This window comes from Lepidochelys kempii, chromosome 2, assembly GCF_965140265.1.
Source record: "Lepidochelys kempii isolate rLepKem1 chromosome 2, rLepKem1.hap2, whole genome shotgun sequence".
NCBI classification, from domain to species: domain Eukaryota; kingdom Metazoa; phylum Chordata; order Testudines; family Cheloniidae; genus Lepidochelys; species Lepidochelys kempii.
The window spans coordinates 251,719,992-251,746,151 of record NC_133257.1 but is presented as its reverse complement, the minus strand read 5'-3'; the positions used below and the strand labels follow the sequence as shown (position 1 = coordinate 251,746,151).

The window sequence follows — 26,160 nt, the reverse complement described above, 5'->3', positions numbered from 1 at the left end:
TGAATGTAGGGCTGGGGCAGGGGGTTGGGGTGTGGGAGGGAGGTTGTGGGAGGGGGTGTGTTGTGCAGGAAGGGGCTCAGGGCAAGGGGTTGGGGTGCAGGAGAGGTGTGGGGTGTAGCAGGGGGCTCAGCACAGGGTTGGGGGCTCAGGGCAGGAGGTTGGTGTGCAGGAGGGGGTGCGGAGTGCGGGAGGGGGTTCAGGGCAGGGGGTTGAGATTCAGGAGGGGTGCAGCGGGGGCTCAAGGCAGGGGATTGGGGTGCAGGAGAGGTACGGGGTGTGGCGGGAGCTCAGGGCGGGGGGTTGGGGTTCAGGAGGAGTGCAGCAGGGGGCACAGGGCAGGGGGTTAGGGGTGCGGGGGGCTCAGGGCAGGGGTTGGGGTGCAGGAGGGGTGCGACCGGGGGCTCAAGGCAGGGGACTAGGGGGCTTAGGGCAGGGGGTTGGGGTGTGGGAGGGGTTTGGTGTGCAGGCTCCAGCCCGGCGCCGCTTACCTTGAGCTGCTCTGGGGTGGCAGTGGGGCTGAGTCAGGCTCCCTGCCTGCCCTGGCCCTGCGCCGCTCCCGGAAGTGGCCAGCATGTCCAGCAGTGGCTCCTCTCACCTGTGGGTACCACCCGTGAAGCTCCCATTGGCCACGGTTCCCCGTTCCCAGCCAGTGGAAGCTGTGGAGGGCGGTGCCTGCAGGTGAAAGCAGCACACAGAGCCCTCTCCCAGGGACGTGGTGCTGGCCGCTTCCGGGAGCGGTGTGGGGCTAGGGCAGACAGGAAGCCTGCCTTAGCTCTACTGTGCCACAGGGCTGGCAATCCCACTGGCCGGCTCGAAAGCCCTGAGGGGCCGGATCTGGCCCTCAGGCTGCAGTTTGCCCTCTCCTGCAGTAGATGCTCCAATATGTGCCTGGCAAGCCTCAAAAAAAAGAAAGCAGAAGATGATTAACACTTCCTGTATGTCAGACACTGCAAAGTATTGCATGCCATATCAGGGACTAGTGGTGTGATGCAAGGGGTTAATGATAGGATTTGTCCTTATTGATTCCATGTCACAGCTGTCATTTTTACCAGAATCCTAGTTCCTCAAACACTTTAAGGCTAACCCTTCCTTTTGTGCCTCTAGATGAGCAACGAGGAATGCCTATGTGAGTGGTTTTCTATTTTGATTATTCCCTTTCAGTCCTGGTAGTCCAAATATGCTTGCCAAATTTAGTCAGTCTGATCTTTAGGACTTGAAGAGAAAGTGGGACTAAGTGTTCAGCGGATATATTTGATATCAAGGCTTTGCTTTTTTGCAGAGCTACAACACCTCTGTCAGCATAGCTTATCTAGCTTCAGTCTTACTTTGCTGCATATCTTCAGGACATCACTTCACTGGGTCTTGGATACACAAGATCAGCATATTATTATCGTGCTGTCCATGAGAAAAAGGTCTTAGATTTGTCTGGCTCAATCAGAGGCCTGATCTCAATACTAGATAAAGAACACAAGAGGATTCAGACAGGATAAGATCTTGAAATGGTACTTGTTGGGAGGAAATACAGTAATAAATGGATATTTGTAGGCAGGCATAGTAGATACTTCCAAAAAATATCTAGTGCAGTTGAAATCTGTAAAACCAATGTCATAGAGCAGGAATGATCCTGGCCATGAGGGAGCAGGTTTGTACCCAGTGTTAGCTCTATATGTCTTATGTGTTAAAAGGTTATACAAACTGTGCATGTTAGACATGTCCATTGATTGGTCTGAAGTTCTCTTAGCATTGCATGATGTTTTAAAATCATTATTGTACCACTCAGTCATCTTATATTATTATTATTGGGTGATCTCTCCCTAGCCAAAGACTGGTCTTCCTTGCTCAAAGTGATATGTCTCAGCCTCTGTGGCCCGAAAATGCTGACTCTTATGCTGGACCAAGAATACACACTCTTTGTCTGTGTGGAGATCTGCACTAGTGGGCCTTTTGTATAAGTACCTATGTTCTGTTTGGATTAAAAGTTAAGTCTTAGATTTTCATGAGTTACGGCAACTACTGCCTGACAATTCATCTTAAAAGCTTGACTGAAATAGCTGACAAACTATTTTGGTTGGAAATTCAGTCTGGAAGGATATAGTCTTGGGTTGTATAAAAAATATTGAAGAGGGAAATAAAGGACAGATTGCTTTGCTTTATTTAGGATAGCAGTCAAGGAGGGAGGTAGTTGAACACTGAATTCTAAAAAATGGGGGGGAAAGTTCTTGATTTAGACAATCCTGTTGGATGATGTAAATTTATCTACTAAGATTTGCTTGATGATTGTATTTGTTGTTTTGCTTGTTATGTGTATTGTTCATTATAGCCAATAAAAATTGTTTAAATAATTTAAATTTCTATAGCGCCTTTCGTCCAAAGACATCAGAAGTGCTTTTACAAATGTTAATTAAAGTCTCCAACAATTATGTGGCAAGAAGTATATAGGGAGCTTTCAACCCATATCTGAAATGCAGCTCTGAGGTGTGGAATGTCAGAACATTAGCAGCGTACAGTAAAATTATTTTCAAAGAGTGGGAGGATGGCATCAGCATCAGTACTCATCCCCCATCTGAAAGAATGGTCTTGGGCACAGGTAAGGGCAGTATCCATGTCTTATTAGGTGCGCAGGCAAAAACTTAATGAAGGCCAGCATTTTATATTGGATTTTAATGTCTTTTTTTCATACTTACAACTTAAAGACAATGCAAAAAGACTGACACCTGAAAAGCTGCACTAATCTAAACATCAAGGAGATTAAAACTCAGTCAGATTAAACTCAGATTAAAATTGACTTCCAGTATCTGTAAAATTTCAGTCTAGCAATATTTGTCAAATTAGAATGTTCCCTACTGAAAAACCCACTGGAATTCTTGCTCTGAAAAGGTAAAGTCTAAAGGCACAGGTTGGTGCAAAACTTTAATTTAAAAACTATATAGGTGCCATTGGGGCATAGATTGATGTTAACTAAGGTGGAATACGTCATGATTTTCAGAAATTTTTAGAGATGAGGGTAAGGATATTGCATGTTAGTTGGGAGATACACCTTTTATTGGGGTTGTATGAAAGGAGACACAAAGCCACACATGAGCAAAGGAGGATTTAATGGAAAGGCAGTGCAGGAGGAGACCAGGGCATAAAGGTAGGTGAGGTCAAGAGCAAGAGAAGAACTAGACAGCACTTTAAGAAAGGCTAGCCATCAAATCCTGACTAAAAGGAATCCATGTTTAACAGGTTAAATTAGAAACTAATTTCACTTCAAATAACTTAGAGTATATGCAAAATAAAATGCTTCCTCTTATCAACCTGAGTACAGTCTGAGGCTCCCTGTAGTTTTCACCTTTTCCTCCCCAGGAAGGAAAGACTAGGCTTTTCATTGAGTACCGTAAATGCAGATTCCATCATTCCCTTAAAATTGTAATAGAAAGTCTTTTGCAGTTTAATTTTGGAATTTTATACTGTAAAACAATCTCTTGTGGTGGGCTTGATGTACATTATTGCAACATCAAGTAGTAGTTGGATTTCATAAGAGGAAATGATAGAGGGACAACCATGACAGTGTAAGTAAAAATATGTGCTAATAGAAGGAATCTTACTTTAAAGTGAAAATTGGTCAGCATGGGATTATTGGAGTGGGAAAGGATACAGATTTGTCCCATTTAAATTTAGTGACTCCAAGAGCAGTGAAATGCTTTAATATAAAATGCTCAAAGTTTAAGAAATTGGCGTCAGCCACTAATACAGGTATGCCTTGAGTCTAGAAGACACTCAAACACAAATGGAACTAATTAACCAAATACCATCAGTGCCATGGAAACATAATGCTAGAAGCTTGGGGCAGAACATTGCAAGAGTTTAGTGAACAGATTTTTGTAGCCATAGCAGAGTGGTACGCACTGGGTTCCTGTTTTGGATTGGTTAAGAAATTGTCAGTCTGCACAGATTTGTTCATCTAAGCAACTCTAAGGCTGCAAGACCTATTTGGCTGAAGAGGACTACATTAATGCAAACTAGGAAACTTTTAGTTCAAGCCCACAGCATCCCCATGGGGGAATTACAGTGCAGCACTTCAGTGCACATTGCTATTCATACCATTCATTGTCCAAACTATGGAGCAATGTAGACAAAGCTCAGAATGACTTTACCTTGAGGTGAGACATTTTCTGAGTTTCCTTCAGAGAGACTACTCTTAAATTTACAAGCATTGACTTTTCTTCCAAGGTTCTAGGTAGTCCTACTTATGGATCAATACCTCAATCTATTGAAGAACCTACCCGGGTTATTGCTTGTGGGTATAAAGTGGGGGGCACTTTCCTCCAGGAAAGTGGGGGCACAGTCAAAAGTTTCTAGAAATGAGCATCCTGTAACTTTTACTGTTCTTTATTTAAAAGGAAAAACAGTTCAGAACATAGCTTATTTCCTCAGCGGCACAGTCCAACAAAAGCACATCATCCCAGTAATCTCTCTTCACTGGCTTTCTGTTGAATGCTGGCTCAAGTTCAAGATTTTGGTTTTCATGTTGAAAGTCCTATGTTACGATAGCCTCAATTATCAGTGGGACTATTTCATTCTGTAAAGTAATGACCACAGTGACATTTTCACTAGTGTAGTGTCAAGATTGCAAGGAGCAGGCAGAGTTGTTTTTCCTAACAGAAGAGATCAGAATGATGCATCTGGGTATGTTCAGAACCTATTTTGACCTATCCACTCATGATGAGCACACCAAAATCATGTTTTGAAACAAAACAAGCATCTTACAGAATGGGGGAAAGTGAAAGGTTAATCTTGTGCTCACTTCAGTGGCCTAAGAACATAACAGCCATACTGGGCCAGACCAGTGGTCCGTCTAGCCCAGTATTCTGTCTTCTGACAGTGGCCAGCACCTGGTGCTTCAGAGGGAATGAACAGAACCAGACAGCTATGATTGATCCCTCCCCTGTTATCTAGTCCCAGCTTCTGGCAGTTGAAGGTTTAGGGATATTCAGAGCATAGGGTTGTGTCTTTGGCCATCTTGCGTTCATAGGGTTGTGTCCTTGATCCATTCTCCATGAATGTATCTATTTTTTTTTTTGAACCCAGTTATAATTTTGGCCTTCACAGCAGCCCTTGGCAATGAGTTCCACAGGTTGACTGTTCACTGTGGGAAGAAGTACTTGCTTTTGTTTTGTTTTAAACCTGCTGAATATTAATTTGGGTGCTCAGATATCTCAATGATGTGTGCTTTAAGAATCAAGATAAAAAAGCTGACTGACTTAGAGGGAGAGAGAACTACTTATAGAGGTTTTCCAGTAGAAATGCCTGACATGGAGATTTTCTTGGAAAGACTTACTGCACAACTGGAGAAACAAAATAGTGACCAACTTCTGTGGTCTGGTAGCCCCTAGCATTTTGAATGGATGTTCTACCCTCAAAACAAGAATTTTTCTTGACAAACCCCTTGTCTCCAACCAAAATCATGTCCCAATAGCAGATATGCATACTACACACCATGTATTCTATGAAATATGTATTACGGGGCTTTCTTTACCTCTGCTAAAATAATAATATGCCCAGTGTACTTGCTCTGAAGTGACCTTTTTCTATTGCTTAAAACAGTGCATTGTTTTTGGTGGAAGGAGGTAGGTTTTAAAATAGAGGCACTGTAACTCAGTGAAGGTTATGTACAAAGCAAGTTTCAAACTTAGTTGACTTTATTGGATCTTTGCAGTTATATTTACATTTTATTGGGGAATTTCCCATACAACGCTCAATAACTCAGAGGTTGATTCTACCCTAATAAAGTGAGTAGCGATAAGTCACCATTTGTGCAGTTACTGCAGTCATAGTAATGGCTAAAGCTGTAGCGTAGATAAGGCTCGTACCCTTTTACCACTGTTGTCTAACCCTGTTTATGCTACAGCCTCTGCAGTTATGAACAACAACATACACTTTCAGGCAGAGGCCAAGCAAGGAAATTTTCAGCCCACTTTTGAAGGAGGCATCCAGGGTATTCAATACATCATTGCTCACTGAATGCCCTTCGGTAGTTTGACTGCAACGTGCCTCCTTTTGTACTGAGCTGGAAAGGGAATACAGTTACGCTGGGAATAGAAATAGTCAATTTTTTTCTGGTATTATCTCTTTGTGTATATTTGTTCTGAGTAAGCTTGCTTCATGATCAAAATTTTAGGAATCATAAAGGAGAAAATATACATTTCCTCAAACACTTTAACGCTCTGATAAGAGTTAGAAAAGGTCAGTTCCTTCAGTATAAATGGAGACTGCTTGACTGGTCACCCAGTTGTTTGATTTGAGTCATACTTAATCTAACCTTGTGTCCGCCAGGCATATACTTTTCTTTTTGTGTATGAGAGTAAATAGTTGGAATTTAGATAGTTAATTTCTGTCTTAGATTGCTCATCAGACCTGAGTTTCTCTCTTAAATAGAGATGGCTATGATCCAATATGGGTGGAGGGAGCAAAGTGGGAATTGTATTCAATAAATGTATTGTTACTGTTCTTTCATTTAAAAAGTAATGACCAGCATCAGGCACGTCCCAGTCAGGGAGAACACTAAATTTAAGTCTGAAGACCTGTGGTTTTCTGCCACTGACTTGTGTGATATTTGGTAATTATGCCTTGTGCCTTAGTTTAGCAATCTTTAGAATGGGAAAAATATTTACCATCTTCGTGAAGTATTTTCAGTATCTGTATATAAAAAGTGGTATATAAGAGATTCTTTTTGTCTGACACCTATTGTTCTGCTAATACGGTTGATAAATGTCCTGGACTATTGATTAGCTGTTTTTCTTACATTTTAGAGTAGATATCAGTGGTTTTGCTTTATTTTTACAATGTCTATTTTTGTGTATCACACTGCTGTGTTAGTATCACAGTCTGCTGTTTGGACTTCAGTCTTTTTGACGATAACCAATTGTTGTATCAGTTTAAAATCTATTTACACACAGAGACCAATATACTGTAGATATATGATAAAATATAGTGACTATCTTCTGTCATTGAAGGAGGATGACTTTAGTGATCTGACAGGTATTTTCTCTCTCAACTGCTGTGATCTATAAAGTGACTATTTTCTGGAAATACTGACTTTTAAAATGCATATAGAGTATTTCTTTTTTTCTCCCAAGGAAAATCAATTACAAAGGCCATTTGGGGCTCTGAGGTTTTCGGGGTAAGATTTAAAACTTCATCTTTTGCCACATGCTCTGTTTGAATTATCGTGTATGTTAAACAAATAGGCCCACAGAATGAGGTGAGCATATTAGAACCTCTTTTTGTTCTTGTTGTCTCTGTGTTTTGATGCATGTGATACTTAAAGTAAATAAACTTAGGTTGATTTGTGAAGTGCTTTTGCAGCATGCACATTCATTTACTGTTGGGTGATTTTTGAATTAGCTTTTTAAAGATTACATGGATAGACACAGCATTGTAGTAGTTAATAGAAACCTGTGCAGTGAGGTCTATGGGCTGCAAGATCAGTAACAGTGACAGTGAAGTATGGCCTTATCGAAAGGAGAATGCATAAGAGGCTGCCCTGGGACACTACACCACTGTCCTTCTGTGTATCCTGACAATGTTATCTGTCCTCTCAGTACGGAGTATCAAGTGTCTGTCATGAGTATAGAAATTAATTTAATGTCACCTGAAGACATGCAATTAATCTTTTAGAGGTTTTCATAATACCTTTACAGAAAGAGTTGCCAGTTTGGCGGATTTGGATTTTGGGGTTTAGCAGAAGATAAGGAAAATTAATTTTTCATCAGGGTTAATACAAGCTAGCAGGGCCACAAAGGCTGAGAAAAATGGCTAGGGAATTTGTCAAGTGTTGTCACTCTAGAATAATGCTGCTTAACGTCTGATAGGTGTAATCAAGAGTTGAGATTTCTATAGAGAGGGATTAATCAATTTGCTCACTACAGAATGCAAGTTGGTGATATCACTCCTTCATGGGGTTTAAGAATGAAAATAAGATTTGATCTGTCAAATTGCAAGAAGCGCTGACAGTATCAATGGGCATTTTTATCAGTACATTTTTAAAGCATTTGTTATAAATAAATTTGTCCTGCTAATGTTGGTGGCAAACAAACTTCATCTGTATTGTAAAACTGTCTAAAATCCCTGATAGAGTACAATGCCTTAGCTTACTAAATTCAGGCACCCCTCTTTAAAAAAAACAACACAAACTCCCTTTATAGAACTCATATTTTTATATTCAATTGGATGACTTCTAAACTTCTGAAGATGCAAAGAATTGATTAAATAAGCAACTGAAATATCATATAGTGACCACTTTGAAATATGGTCACTATCTATATCTGACACATCTGTTTTAAAATCACTGTCATGCATGACTGAAATGATTCCTGTTCATTGCACTGTTTTAGAATACTTTACAAATATGTTCTTTAGCATTAGAAGTTTGAAAAAATACTCATAATATAGACCAAATCCACTTGCTCGTTCCTTTAGAATTTTCATTTTTAAATTATATTCAGCATTTAGAACTATTGAGTTTTTTATGTCAGGTGACTTTTAAGAGCAGATTTTATTTGGCAAATAACCAGTTTCACTTATGTTCCAAAGACTTGCAGGTGAACAGATAGAACTCTTGCTACACATAGCAGCTTTTGTCATGACTGCCGTTTAAACCCAGTTTTTCAGGGTTTTGACCAGAAATGTTCACGCCTGACTGTAAGTTAGCAATTGGGGAACAAGCCTTGGATAAAACTTGATAATTCAAATTGTGAAGGGGAAAAATGGTTTGTGCTTTAGAGTTTACGGGGCAGGCAGTATCTCAAGAAAATATTTTTTAATCATTGGTATTTAGACGAAGGATGAAATTCTCCCCTGGGCAGAAGCCGTTCACCACTTAAATCATCCGAATTAGGTCCTCAGTAGAGGTTTTAAGAGGAGTTGTAGTGTAGGATTTAAGTGGATTTGTGGTCCACTGCCATGTGTTCACTGTGTGAATAGTGGTAAATTTCACCTGAAGTGTCAAAACTTTGTGCATCAAATTGTCTATGATAGAGTAAATGAACGATTGACATCTCTTTGCAAGATCTGGTATTAAAATACATATCCCAAAAGTCCAAGTGTTTTTCTGAACTTTTTAAAATCAAAATAGATTTTGAGCACAAAAGTTAAAATGATGGGTGGGCCTGCTAGCCCCTTTCTTTTACCCTGGGTGTTACAAGGTTTTAATAAATCAAAAATAGGCTGGTGAAAAGGGTTAAAAAAATGGAAAATTTGTAAGAAGTTGTCAAATTTTTATTTGTGTTTACAAGAAAAATCAGCAAGAATTAAGAAACTTAACAGTTATGCTAGGACACACTAGAGACACTACCATCTCAGCCTTACCCTTCTACAGGCTGTGGGCCTGATTCTTCAGCAGCTCAACCACCTGCTCTGGCCCAGACATTACAGAATCTAGCATCAAGTAGGATTCAACACCACCACCGTCTTCTACCTACCATGAACCAGAGAACCTTTCCCAATGTTAATATGCCGATTAGAAGCTCCACTTCTGTATGTATTGTTTGCCCTTGGGATCCCACCTTCATGTTTCCCCGGAAGGAGAATTGGGAGCCAGCACATGTATTATGTTTTACATTTTCCTTTGTAGGTGGTATGCAAAAATTTTTGAAGTTGATGCCATATCCCTATCAGGGATAAGTGATCTGCTAGTTATTTTTGTAGCATGAAGTCCAAATGTTCTGTCTCTGAAGTATGTGTAGTTGATGTATTGACATTACTGGCTTAGTTTTTCAGACTTAGAACTTCTAGAAGCTGACATTGATTGTGTCCAGTGTAAGGAATTGGACTTAGAGCATGATGTGGATAATGATTCTAATATTTGAACTGTGAAATAAACATATTAATATGTACACTTTGTTCATTTTCACCTTGAGGTACCTTTTTTGGCTTGGCTAATGTCTCTTTGATCAGCTATGTCTGTAACAAACTGAAATCAATAGTACTAAGATGCATTCATTTTACAAGCCTTTCCTTGCTTACTCCTGGGCAAGTGCTGACCTGAGAGCAATATTTGCTCTTGAACTCCCCAAAGAAAGACATTGATACCATGTTAAGTTAAAATCTCGAATAGTTATGCAAAGAAAAAAGAAAGAACTTGTTGCTTGCTTGCAATGAACTGGGTGTGGCACTGTTGGCCCTGTAGCTTCCAAATAGTTTTAATGCACAAACAAGTCTCTTTCAAGAGCTGCTGCTGTAGATCCCCCTCATCACATGCATGGTACTCCTGCACTGTGAGTTCCAAGCCATCTAGAAAAGCAATAACTATTTGGCTGCATAAGGGACCTGTGGAAATCCTAAATGTTTAGAACAAGGCTATAAAAACAGATTTTGGATCCAGCTGCCCTTCTTTCTCCTTTGCCAGGGTCAGTTGTGGTATCACTTCTCTTCCTTTTGCTTTCACGTGTATTTGAGTTAGTGCACCTTCTTCATTTCTTTTTATAACTTTTCATTTTTCTCTAAATAGTTTTAAGCTTAGTAAAATTTTTAGATAATTCCCCATTGTTTGGTCTTTAGCGATTAGAATTCTGCAAGATTGTGAAGCCATGTTGCTGCATTAGGTTGACTCCAGGCCATTAAAGGTTTTGTATTGCTTGGATTCATCTTTCAGTCTGGTCAGTTTCATTGTGTGATATGTGGGCCCAGTAGTTAAGTATTGGTCTTTCAAACAGGCCTAGTTGAAGAGGTGTATGTTGTCTGATTCTAAAATATCCATGATGCATCAGCATGCCAGATACTGCCTCTTGTATCCCTGGATTCCTCACACTCTGGCGTAGTGTTCCCTATATATAGGGTTCATCTCGTGGACTTGTAAGAAAAGAGAGGATTGTTCAAGTCTTTCTCCCTCTTCTTTCCACCCCTTCCCCCCCCGCCCCCAGCAGGCGCTTAACCATCAGGTCAGGCTTTATCAGTCCTGATTCTTGCATCTGAAGCCACCTTAGGATCCTAGTTCCTCACTCCTGCGTTGTTGCAGACATCATAATTTTCTAGCTGCCATAATGTTTTAATTCAAAATCTTCAAGATATCCAAAATAGTTGGGTTTTTTGCTTAAAAAAAATTTCACCTTTGATAATCTTAAGTATTTGCTTCAATTTTTTGCCCGTATCAGAGAGTATCTGTCAGGCATTTCAGCAAACGTACAAGAGGAATTTGAAAAGACAACCTGCCTCATCTTGAATGTTTCCTTCTGGTATAAAACCCATAAGAAGAGTGAGCAAGTTGTCGGTTTCAGTTAATTATTTTCCTTTTAGAGTATCCCTTGAGATGAAATCCTCAATCATGATTTTATCAAAAAGTTACTGACTTTCAGACTGTATAGATCTGTTGTTCTTCCCAAAACCTTGTATGTTGTCTGTCCTGATCAGTAAGAAGCTGGCACGTTAGGATGAAACTCTTCTGTTAATTCCCCAAGTTATTCATAGATTTTGGTGACAAGTCAAAAGGAGGAACAAAGGGAACTGTGAGAACAAATGCTTTCAAAATGGATTAGATTTTGTATTTATGCACATTCTAATTTAAAGACTCAGTTCATTCTACTAAATTGGACAATTTAGGGCAATTAACATGATGGGTTTTTTTCACAGAAATTTGTGAAGCCAGTTTGTGTATGTGTATACATTTGTGCATCATGATATCCTGGTTGGTACTTCATTGCAGTGATTGTTTTGGGTGAGTTAGGCTGTTCTCCTTTAATCATCTGACTTCCTCCAGGGGTTGGGCACTAATCTCCCAGATTGGGAATCTACAAGGGTAATTCGGAACAGAGAGAGACTGTTTTCCAGTAACTGCTGTTCAAGTCTTAATACCTCTGCTCATCCACCCTCTTTCCCCTTTTCTTTGAGACCTTCTGTAGATTCTTCAAATTAGTGAAAGAAACTGAGTAGTTGATGCTGCGAGGCCCTTGGTTTTCTAGAATATTCTGATCTGTGGAGGGGTGCTTATGCAGCCATGACAGGCACTGCATTTCTCAGTGGTTCTGAGTTAACAGTTCTGTGGGAATGGGTATTCTAAGTGTGGGTCTGCAGAGGTAATATATACTCAAGCATAGTTACTGGTGAGTAGCCGTTTCTCTACTATTCTGTAACAAGAAAAGGAGTACTTGTGGCACCTTAGAGACTAACCAATTTATTTGAGCATAAGCTTTCGTGAGCTACAGCTCACTTCATCAGATGCATCCGATGAAGTGAGCTGTAGCTCACGAAAGCTTATGCTCAGATAAATTGGTGAGTCTCTAAGGTGCCACAAGTACTCCTTTTCTTTTTGCGAACACAGACTAACACGGCTGTTACTCTGTATTCTGTAACAGTAACAGATACTGAGTGTTTTGACGGGAGTCCCTTTAAGCTGTTAATGTGCTGCATAGCATTGCAAGCTAGATCCTCCATTTGAAACACTTTATAATTGTGAGGCTGCCTAGTTAGTGCCTTCTCATTTGCCATAGTAGACCAATTATGTTGCCTCTTGCTGAATGTAATCTTCAGAAAACTGTGTATGGTGACTGTAAACTTGGCCGTATTTGATCTGGGAAAGGTGGACACGTATCCATGTGAGAGAACTACCGGTTCCTTGGGTGGAAGTAGCTGAGCCGCTGCAAACTTCTACTCTTTTCTTCAAGGCTCCTCTCTTCTACCCCTCCTCTCATCCCAAGCTTGAATTACAGAGACAGCTCGTTTTGGGAAGACTGTAGTACTTCCACATATGACTTCAGAGGTTGGGACAGGGACATGGTTTGTCACCTCTGTTTTTATTCTTTTTTTAAGGAGAAAAAATAAAAACACTTGGAGGAGAAAACTACTCTAATATTGGTCATTGTTAGAGGGAGGAGACTACTTAGAAGCTTATTTTAGCTATAAATAGGCAGCATAAAGATGCACTTAATAAAAATCACCAGCCTTTAGTCTTGCAAGGTTTGCTTGGTTTGAAAAGATGCATAAAGATTCAGACTGGTTCCTGCTTCGTTCAGGCTGTTTTGCCCTTCTCTAGTCTAGAATATACGTCTCTTAAAAAAATGTAGTTTAGCGGAACGTAAATATAACGTAATTCCTGAAAAGCTGGAATTGTGAAGAATGAATAGGTGGGTCCTTGTATAAATAATAGGACATTTTCACAGTCTACTGAAAGGAAACAATTAAAAGCACAGTGAATTTAATGTAGTATTTTGTACTTCTTTGCATTATGGATTTTTTAACTAAGTATAGTTCCTAGCTGAGGTGTGTACCATACATCCTTCTCTTGCAGACGCTAGTTTGATTTTAATATGCAAGTCTGTGTTCTAATCCTCTGCGCGCTAACAAAGTTCTTCTCCACAGCAAGTCTCAGAGGAAGTGAATGTTTGCATTGAGTAGATAGGTACTGAACAGCATGTTCTGGTTTTGATTTCAGCAGGAGGGGGAGAATGTTGGCTTTGTGCACCCAGAAGGCCAGCCCCAACGCCTCCAACAACCTCCAGAAATGAGACAGCAGCCAGTGCGGAAGGTCACGTTGACAAAGGGACCACTCCAGCAGCAACAGCAGCAGCAGGCTCAGATACATTCAACAGTTCCACAAGGAGTCAAAAATATCCAGGGGATTTATCCAGCTAAAAAGGTGATTTTTAGATGCATTGTTGCTGCTAGGAGCTGTATTATCTGCTGAATGTGTTGCCATATTAATGTTAGCATTGTTTAAAAAATAACCAGAATCCTTACCAGCATTAAAGAAATTTAAACTGTAACTGCCCAGGTAAAATTATTAATGGAGGGCTGGATGACTCAGGAAATTGAGAAGGGGATATAAAGCTTTTAACCTACAGGATACTTGTTTCAATCCAGCCCAGGTTGGTAATGTCTGAAAGTTGTTCCCGTCTCATTGTGGTTCTGTGGCCTGCGTAAATTCTGTTAGGTGATGACAGTCCAGTATTCCAGTGGAGGAATGTCCACTACTCGAAAATCATTATCACAGCTGACTGTCTAGCATGCTTTTTGGCATTATGAGTAGAGATGTCAAAGATTGAATGAGTATGGAGACTGAACTACTCTCTCCTACCAGAAGTGGTCCCAAGTTATGCTACGTATTCTGTGTATATGTCTGGTAGAGAAAGGATTAGCACTGTCAGGGTGGTATTTTCCACTAGAATTATAGATATAAATTAAGTTTTTATAACTGTTTTCTCTATTAAAAATGATTAAGCATGTTATGTTGCTTACTGTCTGGGTAAAACTAAGTAGAGTAAACCTCTACTTGTAAAAGTCCTACGTAAATCCTGGAACGCTAGTAAAGTATGAGATAGTGGCTGTAATTTTTCCAACGTACCTCTGGCATCTTATTGCTTTCTGTTCATGTGTTACGTTATATTAGATGGTACTGATATACCGTATAACCCTTTGTCACAACATTCTCCCTTAAGTACAGAATAAGTATTTGGACCTCCTCTAATGTAAACATTTTGTAAATGGAGAATATTGGGACAAGGAACCTCTATGGGGAGGTCAGTAAAATAGTACTTTTGTGAGGTATAGATTCTTGGTGGACCCTGCAGCCTCCTTATTTTTCTTCCATGCTATGGCTTTTCTATGTTGGAGTCAAAGAAGTAACATCCCTCTAGTTCTGAATATTCTATAGTTGGTTCGGGTTTGTGTAAGTTTTAAGCAAAAAAAACAAAACAAAACAAAAGTCAGCTATTGGTATACTTTTGAAAGGAGCTCAGCACCTCTTGTATAACAATGGCACTCTGGAGTAGGCCATTAAAATTGACCTCCAAAGCAAACACAGAAATTCAGTTCAGAACTCATTTGCTTAATTTCCCACTAACAAGGCTCTCAGAGGCACTCAGCACATAATTTAAAAACTATCAAAACTTATTTAATCCCTATTTGTGTGATCTCCTTGGTACTGTCATCTTCACTGAAGAGATCCCATAATTCAACGGTTCTCAACCTGAGTCGGGACCCCAAAGTGGGTCGCGATCCTGTTTTAATGGGGTCACCAGGGCTGGCATTAGACTTGCTGGGGCCCGGGCCTGAAGCCAAAGTCTGAGCCCCACTGCCCAGGGCTGAAGCCAACGCCCAAGGGCTTCAGCCGTGGGCAATGGGGCTCAGGCTTCGGCTTCAGCTCTGAGCAGCTGGGCTCAGGATACAGCTCCCCACCTGGGGCTGAAGCCCTCAAGCTTCAGCTTTGGCCCCCACCCCACAATGGTGGGGCAGTGAGGCTCAGGTTTCGGTCCCTCTTCCTGAGGTCATGTATTAATTTTTATTGTCGGGGGGGGTCACAGTGCAATGAAGTTTGAGAAACCCTGCCATAATACATGAGTCTATGATATCGCAGGTACCAGAAATTTCCTTGCAGTCTGTGGTATTTGTAAGATCACTGAGTGATGCATTCTGTTGTGAATCTGAAAGTGCCAAGAGAATTTTAGAGGGAATATATATTTAACTTTTTTAATTAGTTGAATAACGTTTGTGCTTGTCCCCTACCTTCTGGAGAATGATGGCATTCACCACATGAAACTAAGTTAAAGCAAAACAAATGTGTACTTGCCGTTCACCTAAGTGGAGCCAAACATTGCACTGCCTACTGTTCTGGAGTCTTCTGCCTTTGCTGCAGGTCATTTCCTGTTCTTTAGGGTGAATTATATTGAGTATCCTTGAGTTCCTGTGAGTTTCAGAAGGAGCAGCACTTGGAAGACATTTCTCCTGAGAAAATAGGAGTTATTTCATAGAATCATAGAACTGGAAGGGACCTCGAGAGGTCATCTAGTCCAGTCCCCTGCACTCAAGGCAGGACTAAATAGTATCTAGACCAGTGGTTCTCACACACACCCCCTGGGGGTGCGAGATGCCCTTTCTGGGGGTGCGAGACATGCCAGATTTTTTTAGAAGGTAAATCATCGAAAACACAAATTAAGCACAGGCACATAAGTACAACTACTTTGTTTCATCAAACCTATGTTTTAACGATTACTGTAGTATACAAACAAAAAATATATCTAGGTTTAAAGAACTGGCCTACTTCAACGATTTTTGATAAGGGATGCGAGAACATATTTTGAGAACCAAAGGGGTGCAGGCTGCAGTAAAGGTTAAGAACCACTGATCTAGAACATCCCTGACAGGTGTTTTTCCAACTTGTACTTAAAAATCCCCAGTGCTAGAGATTCCACAACCTCCCTAGGCAATTTATTCCAGTGTTTAACCACTCTGACAGTTAGGAAGTTTTTCCTAATGTCCAACCTAAACCGCCCTTGCTACAATTTAAACCCATTGCTTCTTGTCCTATCCAGAGGTTAAGAACAATTTTTCTCCCTCCTCCTTGTAACAACCTTTTATGTACTTGAAAACTGTTATCATGTCCCCTCTAAGTCTTTTCTTCTCCAGACTAAACAAACCCAATTTTTTCAATCTTCCCTCATAGCTCATGTTTTCTAGACCTTTAATCATTTTTGTTGCTCTTCTTTGGACTTTCTCCAATTTGCCCACATCTTTCCTGAAATGTGGCTCCCAGACTGGACCCAATACTCCAGTAGAGGCCTAATCAGCATGGAGTAAAACAGAAGAATTACTTCTCATGTCTTACAATACTCCTGCTAATACATTCCAGAATGATTGCTTTTTTTGAAACAGCTTTACACTGTTGACTCATAGTTAGCTTCCTCAAAAGCTTTTAGTCTTCAGATGTTAATTATATTTCGCAGAGACAACTGAAGAATCAAGCTCAAGAACTGGTGTAATGCTGCTAGACGGTACCTTCTCTGCTGTTTCATTTTGTCCTGCCAGCCAGGGTTAATATTAGGATATTTAATTTTTTTTATAAGTATGTTTCTGACGGTGACTCAAGACCACATGCACTGTGCATCAAATTAGATATGAATTCTACAGCAAGAACCCCAGAATAATGCACCCTTCCCTGTTCCCTGTAGCTTTCACCCCTTCATCCGGTCCAGTGCAATCAGTAGTGCTTTTATTCCTTTGATATTCAGTTTTTGTGCTGTCCCCAATTTAAACAGTGATTGATAATATCTACCCCAATCTGACAATAATACCACTGGATCCCATCACAACATTCGCACTACATCCAACAATAATGCGAAAAACATTGTCTTGAAGTTTCTCCTAAAATAATCAGCATTCAAATAGTTAACATGTTTACATTTTAGGGAGGTTTCTCATTAATTTTCTACGTTATCTCCCCAGTGAGATGACCTGAACCAGTTCACATGTCTCATAGCTAATATTTCAAACTGTCTGCAAAATCAGGGAGATGTTAAGGCTTTGATTACATCTGGCTTACATTTTGAAAATTGTCTTTGCAATGATAAGAGTCTAGAGACCTATTTTTTATTTTATTCTGTTTATTATAATGGAAGCTTAGATTCTGAAACAGAATTCTGCAGCAAATATTAAGAAGACATCTATGCAGCTGCAAAAGTGCATTATGCATGAGGTACTGCATTAAATCTTAGTCAATATTGCTATCAATACTATAAGATACCTATGAGAGCCAGCTTTCAGGGCCAGGGGCTCTCCAATAATGTGTTGGTTTTATAAATGTGTGAAAGCTAGTCTCCTCTTTTCTCTAAAAATTGCTTGCTGTTTTCATTATGGAGGTGACATTGATAAACCAGTTACTAGGGTTAAAAGCTTGATGGTGACTTTCCCTAAGAATCATAGGTTGTCTTCCCACCTCATTTGCTTCCAAAAAGCTGCTCAGGGCTATCCTATGAGGCCAGTGAATTCTGGGTACCTGGAAACTCTTGTTTGGGAAGGGGAATTAATCAATTTGTGGCTGAGATTGGCACCAGCTTGAGTGACTCAAGCCCTACAAATCAGACTGGGGCTTTTCCTCAAGTTCTTTCCAGTTCCTGGCTATAGATTAGCCATACTGATCAGCCAGTGTGGACTCTCCTCAAAAAAAGAGGGACAGTTCGGGGTAATAGGTAGCATGGTCTATTGAGAAACATTCTGTAGCAGTGGAGACCGGGGAGGGCCTGCATCCCATTCCCATATGTATATGTATATAGTGAATTTAGTTTGAGATCTGAGGAGGGAAGGGGGCAAAAAGTTGTTTGCTGACCCATCCCAAAATGTTAGACCTGATCACATGCATGTGTGCAATCATTGTGAAGAGGAATAGACTATATAGTCTTTGGAATTAAGGTGCTCAATTGCTTTGTAAACCCACCTCAAAATGCAAAGGCAGGCTTTGTACCTATTATAACTTCTTGTAATTTGGGGAGATATTTGGATAAGAAGCGGATAAATATGTTAACATATGACCTTTTAAATTAGCAAACAGTGACATGCTGCTTTTTATCGACATGTACTTTAATCAAGTCTTTAAATAAATTGCTAACTTCATATTATCTGTCAAAAACCTTAACAGAAGCACGAACTAAGGAAATCAAAATACTGTTACTTTTGTTGTTGGCAGGTTATTATGCATGGGAGAGGCAGAGGAGTAGGAGGCCAGATGGGCCGAGGACGCTTGATGCCAAATAAACAGAACCTGCGAGTGGTGGAGTGCAAACCTCAGCCCTGTGTTGTGTCAGTTGAAGGGCTTTCTTCATCAACTACTGATGTCCAACTGAAAAACCTGCTGATGTCAGTAGGACCCATTCAGGTAGGTCAGGCTTGGTTTATAATTTTTGTGCCAGAAGTCTTTCATTCTAGAAAGCTCAATTAATTCTCTGACACTAAATACGGTATTTTCATTGGCAATTACTTATATTTGAAGGCACCTTTTCCCACTCTTTGAATAAAATGCCACAAACATAAGCATATAATGAAGTGTTGTCATCATGTCCAAGAAAGCGTGTTTAGTTATTCATTATACTTGTTTTTTATTGTTGGTTTACACATTCACAACATTCAATAACTATTGTTAGTATAAATTAGTGAGGCTTTTCTGTGACATTTAGCTCTGATTCTTTAGAATCACTAATTAAAAAGATACTGTCAAGTGATTTTTTTTTTTAAACTGGATGATTTTTAAACCATCAATTTTCAGTAGTATATTCTGATATCATAGCCAGACTTTAAAAAAATCTTTTTTTGAAGGATTTATTGAGATTTTTTACTGTATGTTATTTAGAAGTCCTTTTCAGAAGCGGTTTGTGAACAAGCCCAAGAACCATACCAAATATGACCTAGCCTAACTCTTGTGCCTATTTCTGTGCATGCACTGACTGATAGTGCATGCGACTTACCAGCTAAATAGTGACGATGACTTTAAACGAAAGGGGAGATTTTCAAAATGCCTAATGAATTTAAAAGCAGAAGTCCAATTGACTTTCACTGAGGAATAACTTTGAAAATATCCACCAAAGTGCTGTGAAATACACAAAGCAAACAAACAAAAAAAAGATTCTTTCCCGCTTCTAATCTTTCAGTTTTAGTAATTTCATGTGTTCCTTTTAACTCTAGGAACAGAATTTTCAGACAGAAATACAGTTGTCATATTGATGCTATTTCTTGGCTTTGAAACCTTTTGAGTTAGGTTATACTATATCGTTGTGTATCCTGGAAAACAGATGTCATAAGGAGGTATGCCTCCATCTCCGTTTCCTTCTTTATTAAATGGGACCCTACTGATTTACCTATGTAGTTCTGAGAGTCTTAACTTCCGTTTGTAAAAAGCTTTGATAAATGCTATTGTATATGATTTATTGTACTGTTTAAGGAAAACATTTAGATTTTTCTATATTTGCATACTCAGAACATTCACACACACTACTTTCTCTTCAACCCCTACAGTACTTTGTACAGAAATTATTTTCTAGAGTTTTTTTTAAGCCATTCGTTGTGCCTAAAATCCTGCACTACAAGGGAGTAAAAGCAAGGTGTCATTTGCACGATGAAATTGATCTGCTTCATTCATTTACTAAATGTAGGTGTGAGTCCAGCAATTTGTGTTCTAGGGTGTGATGAAAAATCAGAAAAATTTGTGCTGCATTATCTGATTCTTTGTGCAAGCAGAGTTTTCCTGTAAAGGATCAGTTTTGAAGCACATTTACTCAGTTTTTACTTGCTAACTCCTGTTTGAGAATATTAGTAGGAAATTAGCACAGACCTTGCTGTGGGAGTATTCAAGGTAAAGAAAACTTACTGTGAACGTTCTGGAAAACTTGTTCACCGCTTCCTATTTCATATCAAATACCACAATTGCTTGATTCCTAATGCAGTGTCACAGTACAGTCTTGCCAAGAAGGGCTCATCTATGGTATGGAATTTCTTACCATTTTTCAGAGACTCAGATGATGTGGTACAAGTTTGTTTGCCCAGGCAAATCAAGAGCTTGCACCATTGGTAGAATGGATGCAGCTGCACCATTGCTGAAAAAATAATATTTTTTTAGTATAGATACACCTTCTAGTAAAGATTGAGCACTGCTCTTACATCTGGAATCTAAAGGTTATAGTAGTTAATAAGAAACAGCCAGGTTAGCAATTAGTAGCAAAAGCACCCCTACATTTGAGTTTACACCAGGAGTCCCCAAAATGGTGCCTGCTGGGGCATTTTTGTGCGCCTGCAGGACACCCCGCCACCGAAATGCCGCTGAGAAGCGTTGCCGTTTCTCGGCGGCATTTCAGCGGCAACGCTTATTGCCGCTGCCGCTTCTCATCATCAGCATTTCGGTGGCGGGGTGTCTGCGCCCGCCACAGTCTTCTGGAAATAGCAATATGCTATTCCCACAAGAAAGCTTGGGGACCACTGGTTTACACCATTGCTGGAAAAAAGAGATCAGAAATTTCCAGGTGTAGATATGGTTGTGAGTGGTTAAAGGGCGGGGGAAGGGAGTGGGAGGGTTGAAAGGATGGGTATTGTACAGAAGCCTGTTGTACAGAAGCCTGTTGTACAGAACACCTGGTGCTTTTCCTCTTCAAAGTGCTGTTGTGATATTAACTAATCCCCACAACAACCAAGTGAAGTAAACAAGCAAGTATCATCTCTGTTTACTGATGGGGAAACTGAGGCCGGTAAGTTCCTAGGCTGCAAAGAAGGTTTGTGAGAAAGCTGGAATTGAAAAATGTGAGAGTTTAAATTGACCTTTTTCATAGTAATGACCCATGTTCATAGGTATGCTCCCTTGATTTTGAAAGCGAGGCTAGAAACCCCAGAGAGAATGAGTCTTTGCTAAGTTTTCTTGTGATCTTGACTTAATATTTTTATTAGCATCATTTTTATTAGCATCTGTGCTCAGCGCTGTGCAAGACAGAGTTCTTGCACAGAGGAGTTTGGAATTTAAATAACATAGAAGGCGGGATGAGCTTGGGAGCACCAGAAGAGGGGATGTGTGTTTAAATATTTTCTCTCTTCTGTTTCCTTGCTTTCTTACTCCTACTCTCCCTTCCTTAAAAATGTGAACGAAAAGTCATTTGATGCATGTTAATGGCTGTGGGTAACACAGGCTTGGGCCATTAGGAGGGATCTGAATGAACAGAGGAAGGGGGCTCATCACACAGAGATTGGAGGTTTAAAAGACCTGAAGGACAGTGATGCTGGAGAGGAGCAACAGGAAGGTGATGCAGTACAAAACAAGGTCCTGGTGGATCAGGATTGTGCAAAGCTCTGAAGGCCAAGCTGAGAGGTTTAAACCTGATACGTTGTGCAAGAGAGATTCAGACGGGACTGACATGATCTGAATTAGCAGGTGTGTTTTGGACAGACTTTGGGAAGGTGGTCTGGGTTTCAGGGAGGAGGACATTCCCGTAGTCCAGGCAGGGGATGGCCAGGTCATGGACAAGTATTTTAGCTGTCAGAGATAGCAAATATCCGATTATTATTTTTTTTTAACATTGTGGAGGCTTGGTAACCGCATGGGTGTGTCAAAGGGGAAAGTGGTGCCAGGGTAACCCAGAGGAGTGAGATCCATAGTGATAGGGATGCTGGAGTTGTCCTCAGCAACAGAGAAAGGTGGAAGTGGAGAGGATTTGGGGTGGAAAAGAAACTCAGCTCATTTTGGCTATGCCAAGATTTTACTGGCAACAGACTGTACCAGACAATAGGCCAGAAAAACATTTGGCTACATGGGAGACTGGTCAAGTGTGGTAAGCTAGATTTGTGAGCCCTCATCATAGGGATGATAGTTGGAACCATGTGAACAGATGAGATCACCCAGGGATAAAGTGAAGAGGAAGAAGAGCAGGAACCAAAGACAGAGCCCTGAGGGACTCCAATAGAAAGAGGGGAAAAGGAGAAGAAACTCCTAAAAGAACTGTTAGGTAGGAAGTAGACCAAGAGGGAGGGAGGGTGAAGAAGGTCAAGAGAGCACAGGTGGTGAAGAGAAGAAAATCACCTGTACTGAAGGCTGCAGAAAAATCAGGGGTGAGATTAATGGAGTACTGGTCCCACAGCTCAGCCAAGAAAAGGTTGTTAGAAACCTTGGTAAGGGTGTTTTCAGTATAGTGAAGAGGGCTGAAGCTGGAGGACATACAGGGGAGTCTGAGGGGAAGGAAAAGTCAAGGCAGAGGCTGTAACAACAACCTATTTAGATTGCTTAGTTGTGGAGAATAGAGAGGATAGTTAGGGTTTAGGTATTTCTGAAGGCAGTGGGATATGCAAAAGCTTTGACATAGACTTGCCTGTCTCAAAGTAGACACTTTCCCTAGTAAGTGAGGGACTTTTACCCATCAGTTTCTATCGAGCCTGTGGTGTAAGTTTGTTGGGGGAAAAAATAAAATCTTTGGCCCTTATAGGGGGGCAACAAAACCTACCAAATATATGTCAGATGTAAGCCAGTGTTACCTTCCTCTGTCAGCAGGCAGCCCTGATAAGGGCTGTGGACTGCCTGAAGTCCAGGTTCTTTGCCCTAGAGCAGGGGTGGGCAAACTACAACCCAGGGGCCGCATCCAGCCCTTCAGACATTTTAATCCAGCCCGAGAGCAGGATCCAGGGCTTGCCCCGCTCCACGCGGCTCCTGGAAGCAGCATCATGTCCCCTCTCCGACTGCTACACATAGGGGTAGCCAAGGGGCTCCACACATTGCCCCCACCCCAATCACTGCCCCCACAGCTCCCATTGGCCAGGAACCTTGGCCAATGGGAGCTGCAGGGGTGGCAGCTGCAGACGGGGCAGCATGCAGAGCTGCCTGGCCGCACCTCCGTATAGGCGCCGGAGGGGGGACATGACACTGCTTCTGGGAGCTGCTTGAGGTAAGAGTCGCCCGGAGCCTGATACCCTCCCACACCCCAACCCCCTACCACAGCCCTGATCTCCCTCCTGCCCTCCGTACCCCTTGGTCCCAGCCCAGAGCTCTCTTCTGCACCCCAAACCCTCATCCTCATCCCCACCCCAGAGCCCACTCCCCTAGCCTGGAGCCCCTTCCCACACAGTGAACTCCTCTTTTCTGCACCCACCACAGAGCCTGGACCCCCTACCGCTCTCCAACCCCCGATTTCGTGAGCATTCATGGCCCACCATACAATTTCCATACCCAGATGTGGCCCTCGGGCCAAAAAGTTTGCCCACCCCTGTCCTAGAGCAGAACTTGAACAGTCTTCCATTGACTCTACAGGAGCAGAGCCACTCCATGACCACTAGTCCATCCTCAGTTCAGTGCTGGAATAGTCTCATGCTACTTGCACTTCCCACTACGTGTGGGAATTGACTCATGTATCCACATAAGAGTTGATCCACCTCCCCTCATTCTCAGCTGCGTTATTGCCCTGCAGCTGGGCTCCTGGCTTCACAGGGGCGCCCATGCCTTGCCTAAACTCCCAAAATCTTGCCTAACCCCCATATGACAAAACTACACTGGATTCACTACAGGAAAACCCTCTGCATCTATGGAAGGAGGGGACTGGATTTGCCACTGAGAGAGGTATGCAGTTAGAACACTGGTGGCAAATAGAATCAGTCTGGCTGGTACCTACTGGATAATTTGTTGCAGTCGGAATACTGTAGTGTGCTTTTACATTCAAGCAAAGTATTGTCAGATTTGGTTGTTCTCAGACTTCGGAGGAAGCAGAGCAAGTCCACTGCCTTATCTCAGAGACCTGCTAGGTGTAAAAGGTTTGACTTTCTTTTACCCTGGGACTGCACATGAATTTTAGTATCAGGATACACCAACAAGCAGCTGGAAAATGAAATTGAAAAATGAATCCAGTTTCTGCTCCCTCTCAACATTGCTATCTTAGATTTTACATCAGGATGGTGATACTGTGAATAAGGGCAATAGGTCAGATCTGATAAGCTGGGAACAGTTGAACTCTGAGGTAGGAGGAGGTCAGGAAGGTGTATGCAGTTAGTGGAAAGGGAGATGCACCATCATTTTTCATCCAGACCTGGGAAGCGAGGGGAATTGTTTTCTTCCTTCACATGAATGTTTGAAATGCTTCCTCCATCCTGTCTCATCACTGGACTCGTCACTTTCCCTGTTCTTCTATAAAGCTGCTCTGTTCTTGGTCAGGGGTTTTCCACCTGTTCTATGATTCCAAGGATACTGAAAAATGTAATAAAATGCTTTAGGCTCCAGCATAATTATTGAATCAAATGCCCTGTTTTAAAAACAAAAAAAATCATAATTAAAATACAAAAACATGCTTTCGTTTTGAATATTGTCCATTGTCATCTTCATAAACGCCGTCAAGAGTGGAAAGAATCAATAAATCAGCTATTTGGCTGTTTTTAAATAACATGACATTAAATTAGTTCATAATCTGAGTGAGGGACTACAAGATGTGCATTGTTTTATATAATCACACTTTTTAAGTGTTTGAAGGTACAAAAGGCTCTCAAGAACTATGGTGTGTTTAAAGTACAGCCTCCGAGGCCTGGTGCCAAAGTATGTAATGACATTCAGCACTGTTATCTCTATGTAGTATTGCTTACTGAAGTAGACTGTTAACATGTTGAATTTAAGCAGATGTCTGAATTGGATTTATTTTTGGATTGCCAAGAGCATGAGTGGGTCCCATTTTTCCAGCGCTAGCCTCAAGGTTCCATGTACTGCTACCATCACCTCTCTAAGGAGGCTTGATTGCTGCTAGTCATTGTTACTCTTTTGTATCTGTTAGGACTGTATGGGAGACAGGGAATCACGTGAGAGTAAGCAAGTTGTTCCAGTTGCCAAATAACTTGAGTAATGATTGGCCATTTTAGGCAGCAATTCTGTAATTTCCTTTAATCAAATATTTCCTTGCACCAAGTGTTTCCCAAAATAGACCATTAGTGTAGACTCCTAGCACTGCTTAGGATTAGAAAGTCTTTCTCCTGCCATAAAAATAGCTTTTCATGATTGTATGTAAATACAGCTCAGGCTGGTGTAACTCTAGCCGTTCTCTGGATAAGTTTAAGAATTGTATCCTGATCTCTCTCTTACTATTCCTTTTCCAGTTTTAGAAGGGGAAATGATTGTGCTTTGTTAATGCATCCCACTTAGCTTTCTTAGAGTGATGGCACTACCTAGTGCTCAGTCAGAGTAATGGCAACTTTCTCAGTAATTTTATTCAAAAGTGCTGATTCTATTTTCTGAGCTGAGGCTTATAAGTGAAAATGACACACGGAGTAATAGATGAATAATCCCAGCCCATGGGGTTCTTCTAGTATCAACAAGGTTCATTTTAGCATGTGACATTGCATACAAGTCTGGTGACCCATTTGTTCCTCCTGGCTGTGACAGCCTTGTATGCTGTCACAACTGAGAATCTTTACTGTCTCCATTAGCTCTCTCTGGAAGCAGAGATGGTCACCCCTGCCATTGCCTCCCCAGCCTCTTCCCTGGAGCTGGAGGAGAAGGCTGATCCACCAGGGACATCATCTAGGTTCTGAAGTTTTGAACCAAGCTTTCCTGAGTCAGGAATTCCCTGTGTGTGTCTGAGAGGGAGACACTACTTCAGTGGCTCTCAAACTTTTTTTACTGGTGACCCCTTTCACATAGCAAGTCTCCCCTTATAAATTAAAAACACTTTTTTGTATATTTAACACCATTATAAATGCTGGAGGCAAAGTGGGGTTTGGGACGGAGGTTGACAGCTCGCGACCCCCCCTGTAATAACCTCGGGACCCCCTGTCTGAGCACCCCTGCACTAGTTGGTTAGCGGGAGCCATGCTCTTTTTCCATCCCAACTTTTTTTTTAAGCAGTTGCAGTTTTGCTTCTAGAGTCTGTTGCTAGCGATAGACTGGAAATCCTATGTAGTACACAGAGATATTGAAGCAGTGAGAGT

General features: G+C 41.2%; 1 protein-coding gene across 6 annotated transcripts in view; it reads left to right on the top strand.

The window, feature by feature from the left end:
• RBM33 (RNA binding motif protein 33) overlaps window positions 1-26,160 on the top strand; it is a 146,268-nt gene that overhangs the window by 98,456 nt on the left and 21,652 nt on the right. For 3 of the 6 annotated variants that reach the window (XM_073334566.1, XM_073334564.1, XM_073334567.1), the window contains 2 exons: window positions 13,406-13,609; window positions 18,428-18,616. In XM_073334566.1, coding sequence (XP_073190667.1) covers window positions 13,406-13,609; window positions 18,428-18,616 — 393 coding nt within the window. Of the gene's footprint in view, window positions 1-1,818; window positions 1,964-13,405; window positions 13,610-18,427; window positions 18,617-21,367; window positions 21,647-26,160 lie in introns of those variants that run through there. The other 3 variants (XR_012157626.1, XM_073334565.1, XM_073334568.1) reach the window with 3 other exon arrangements.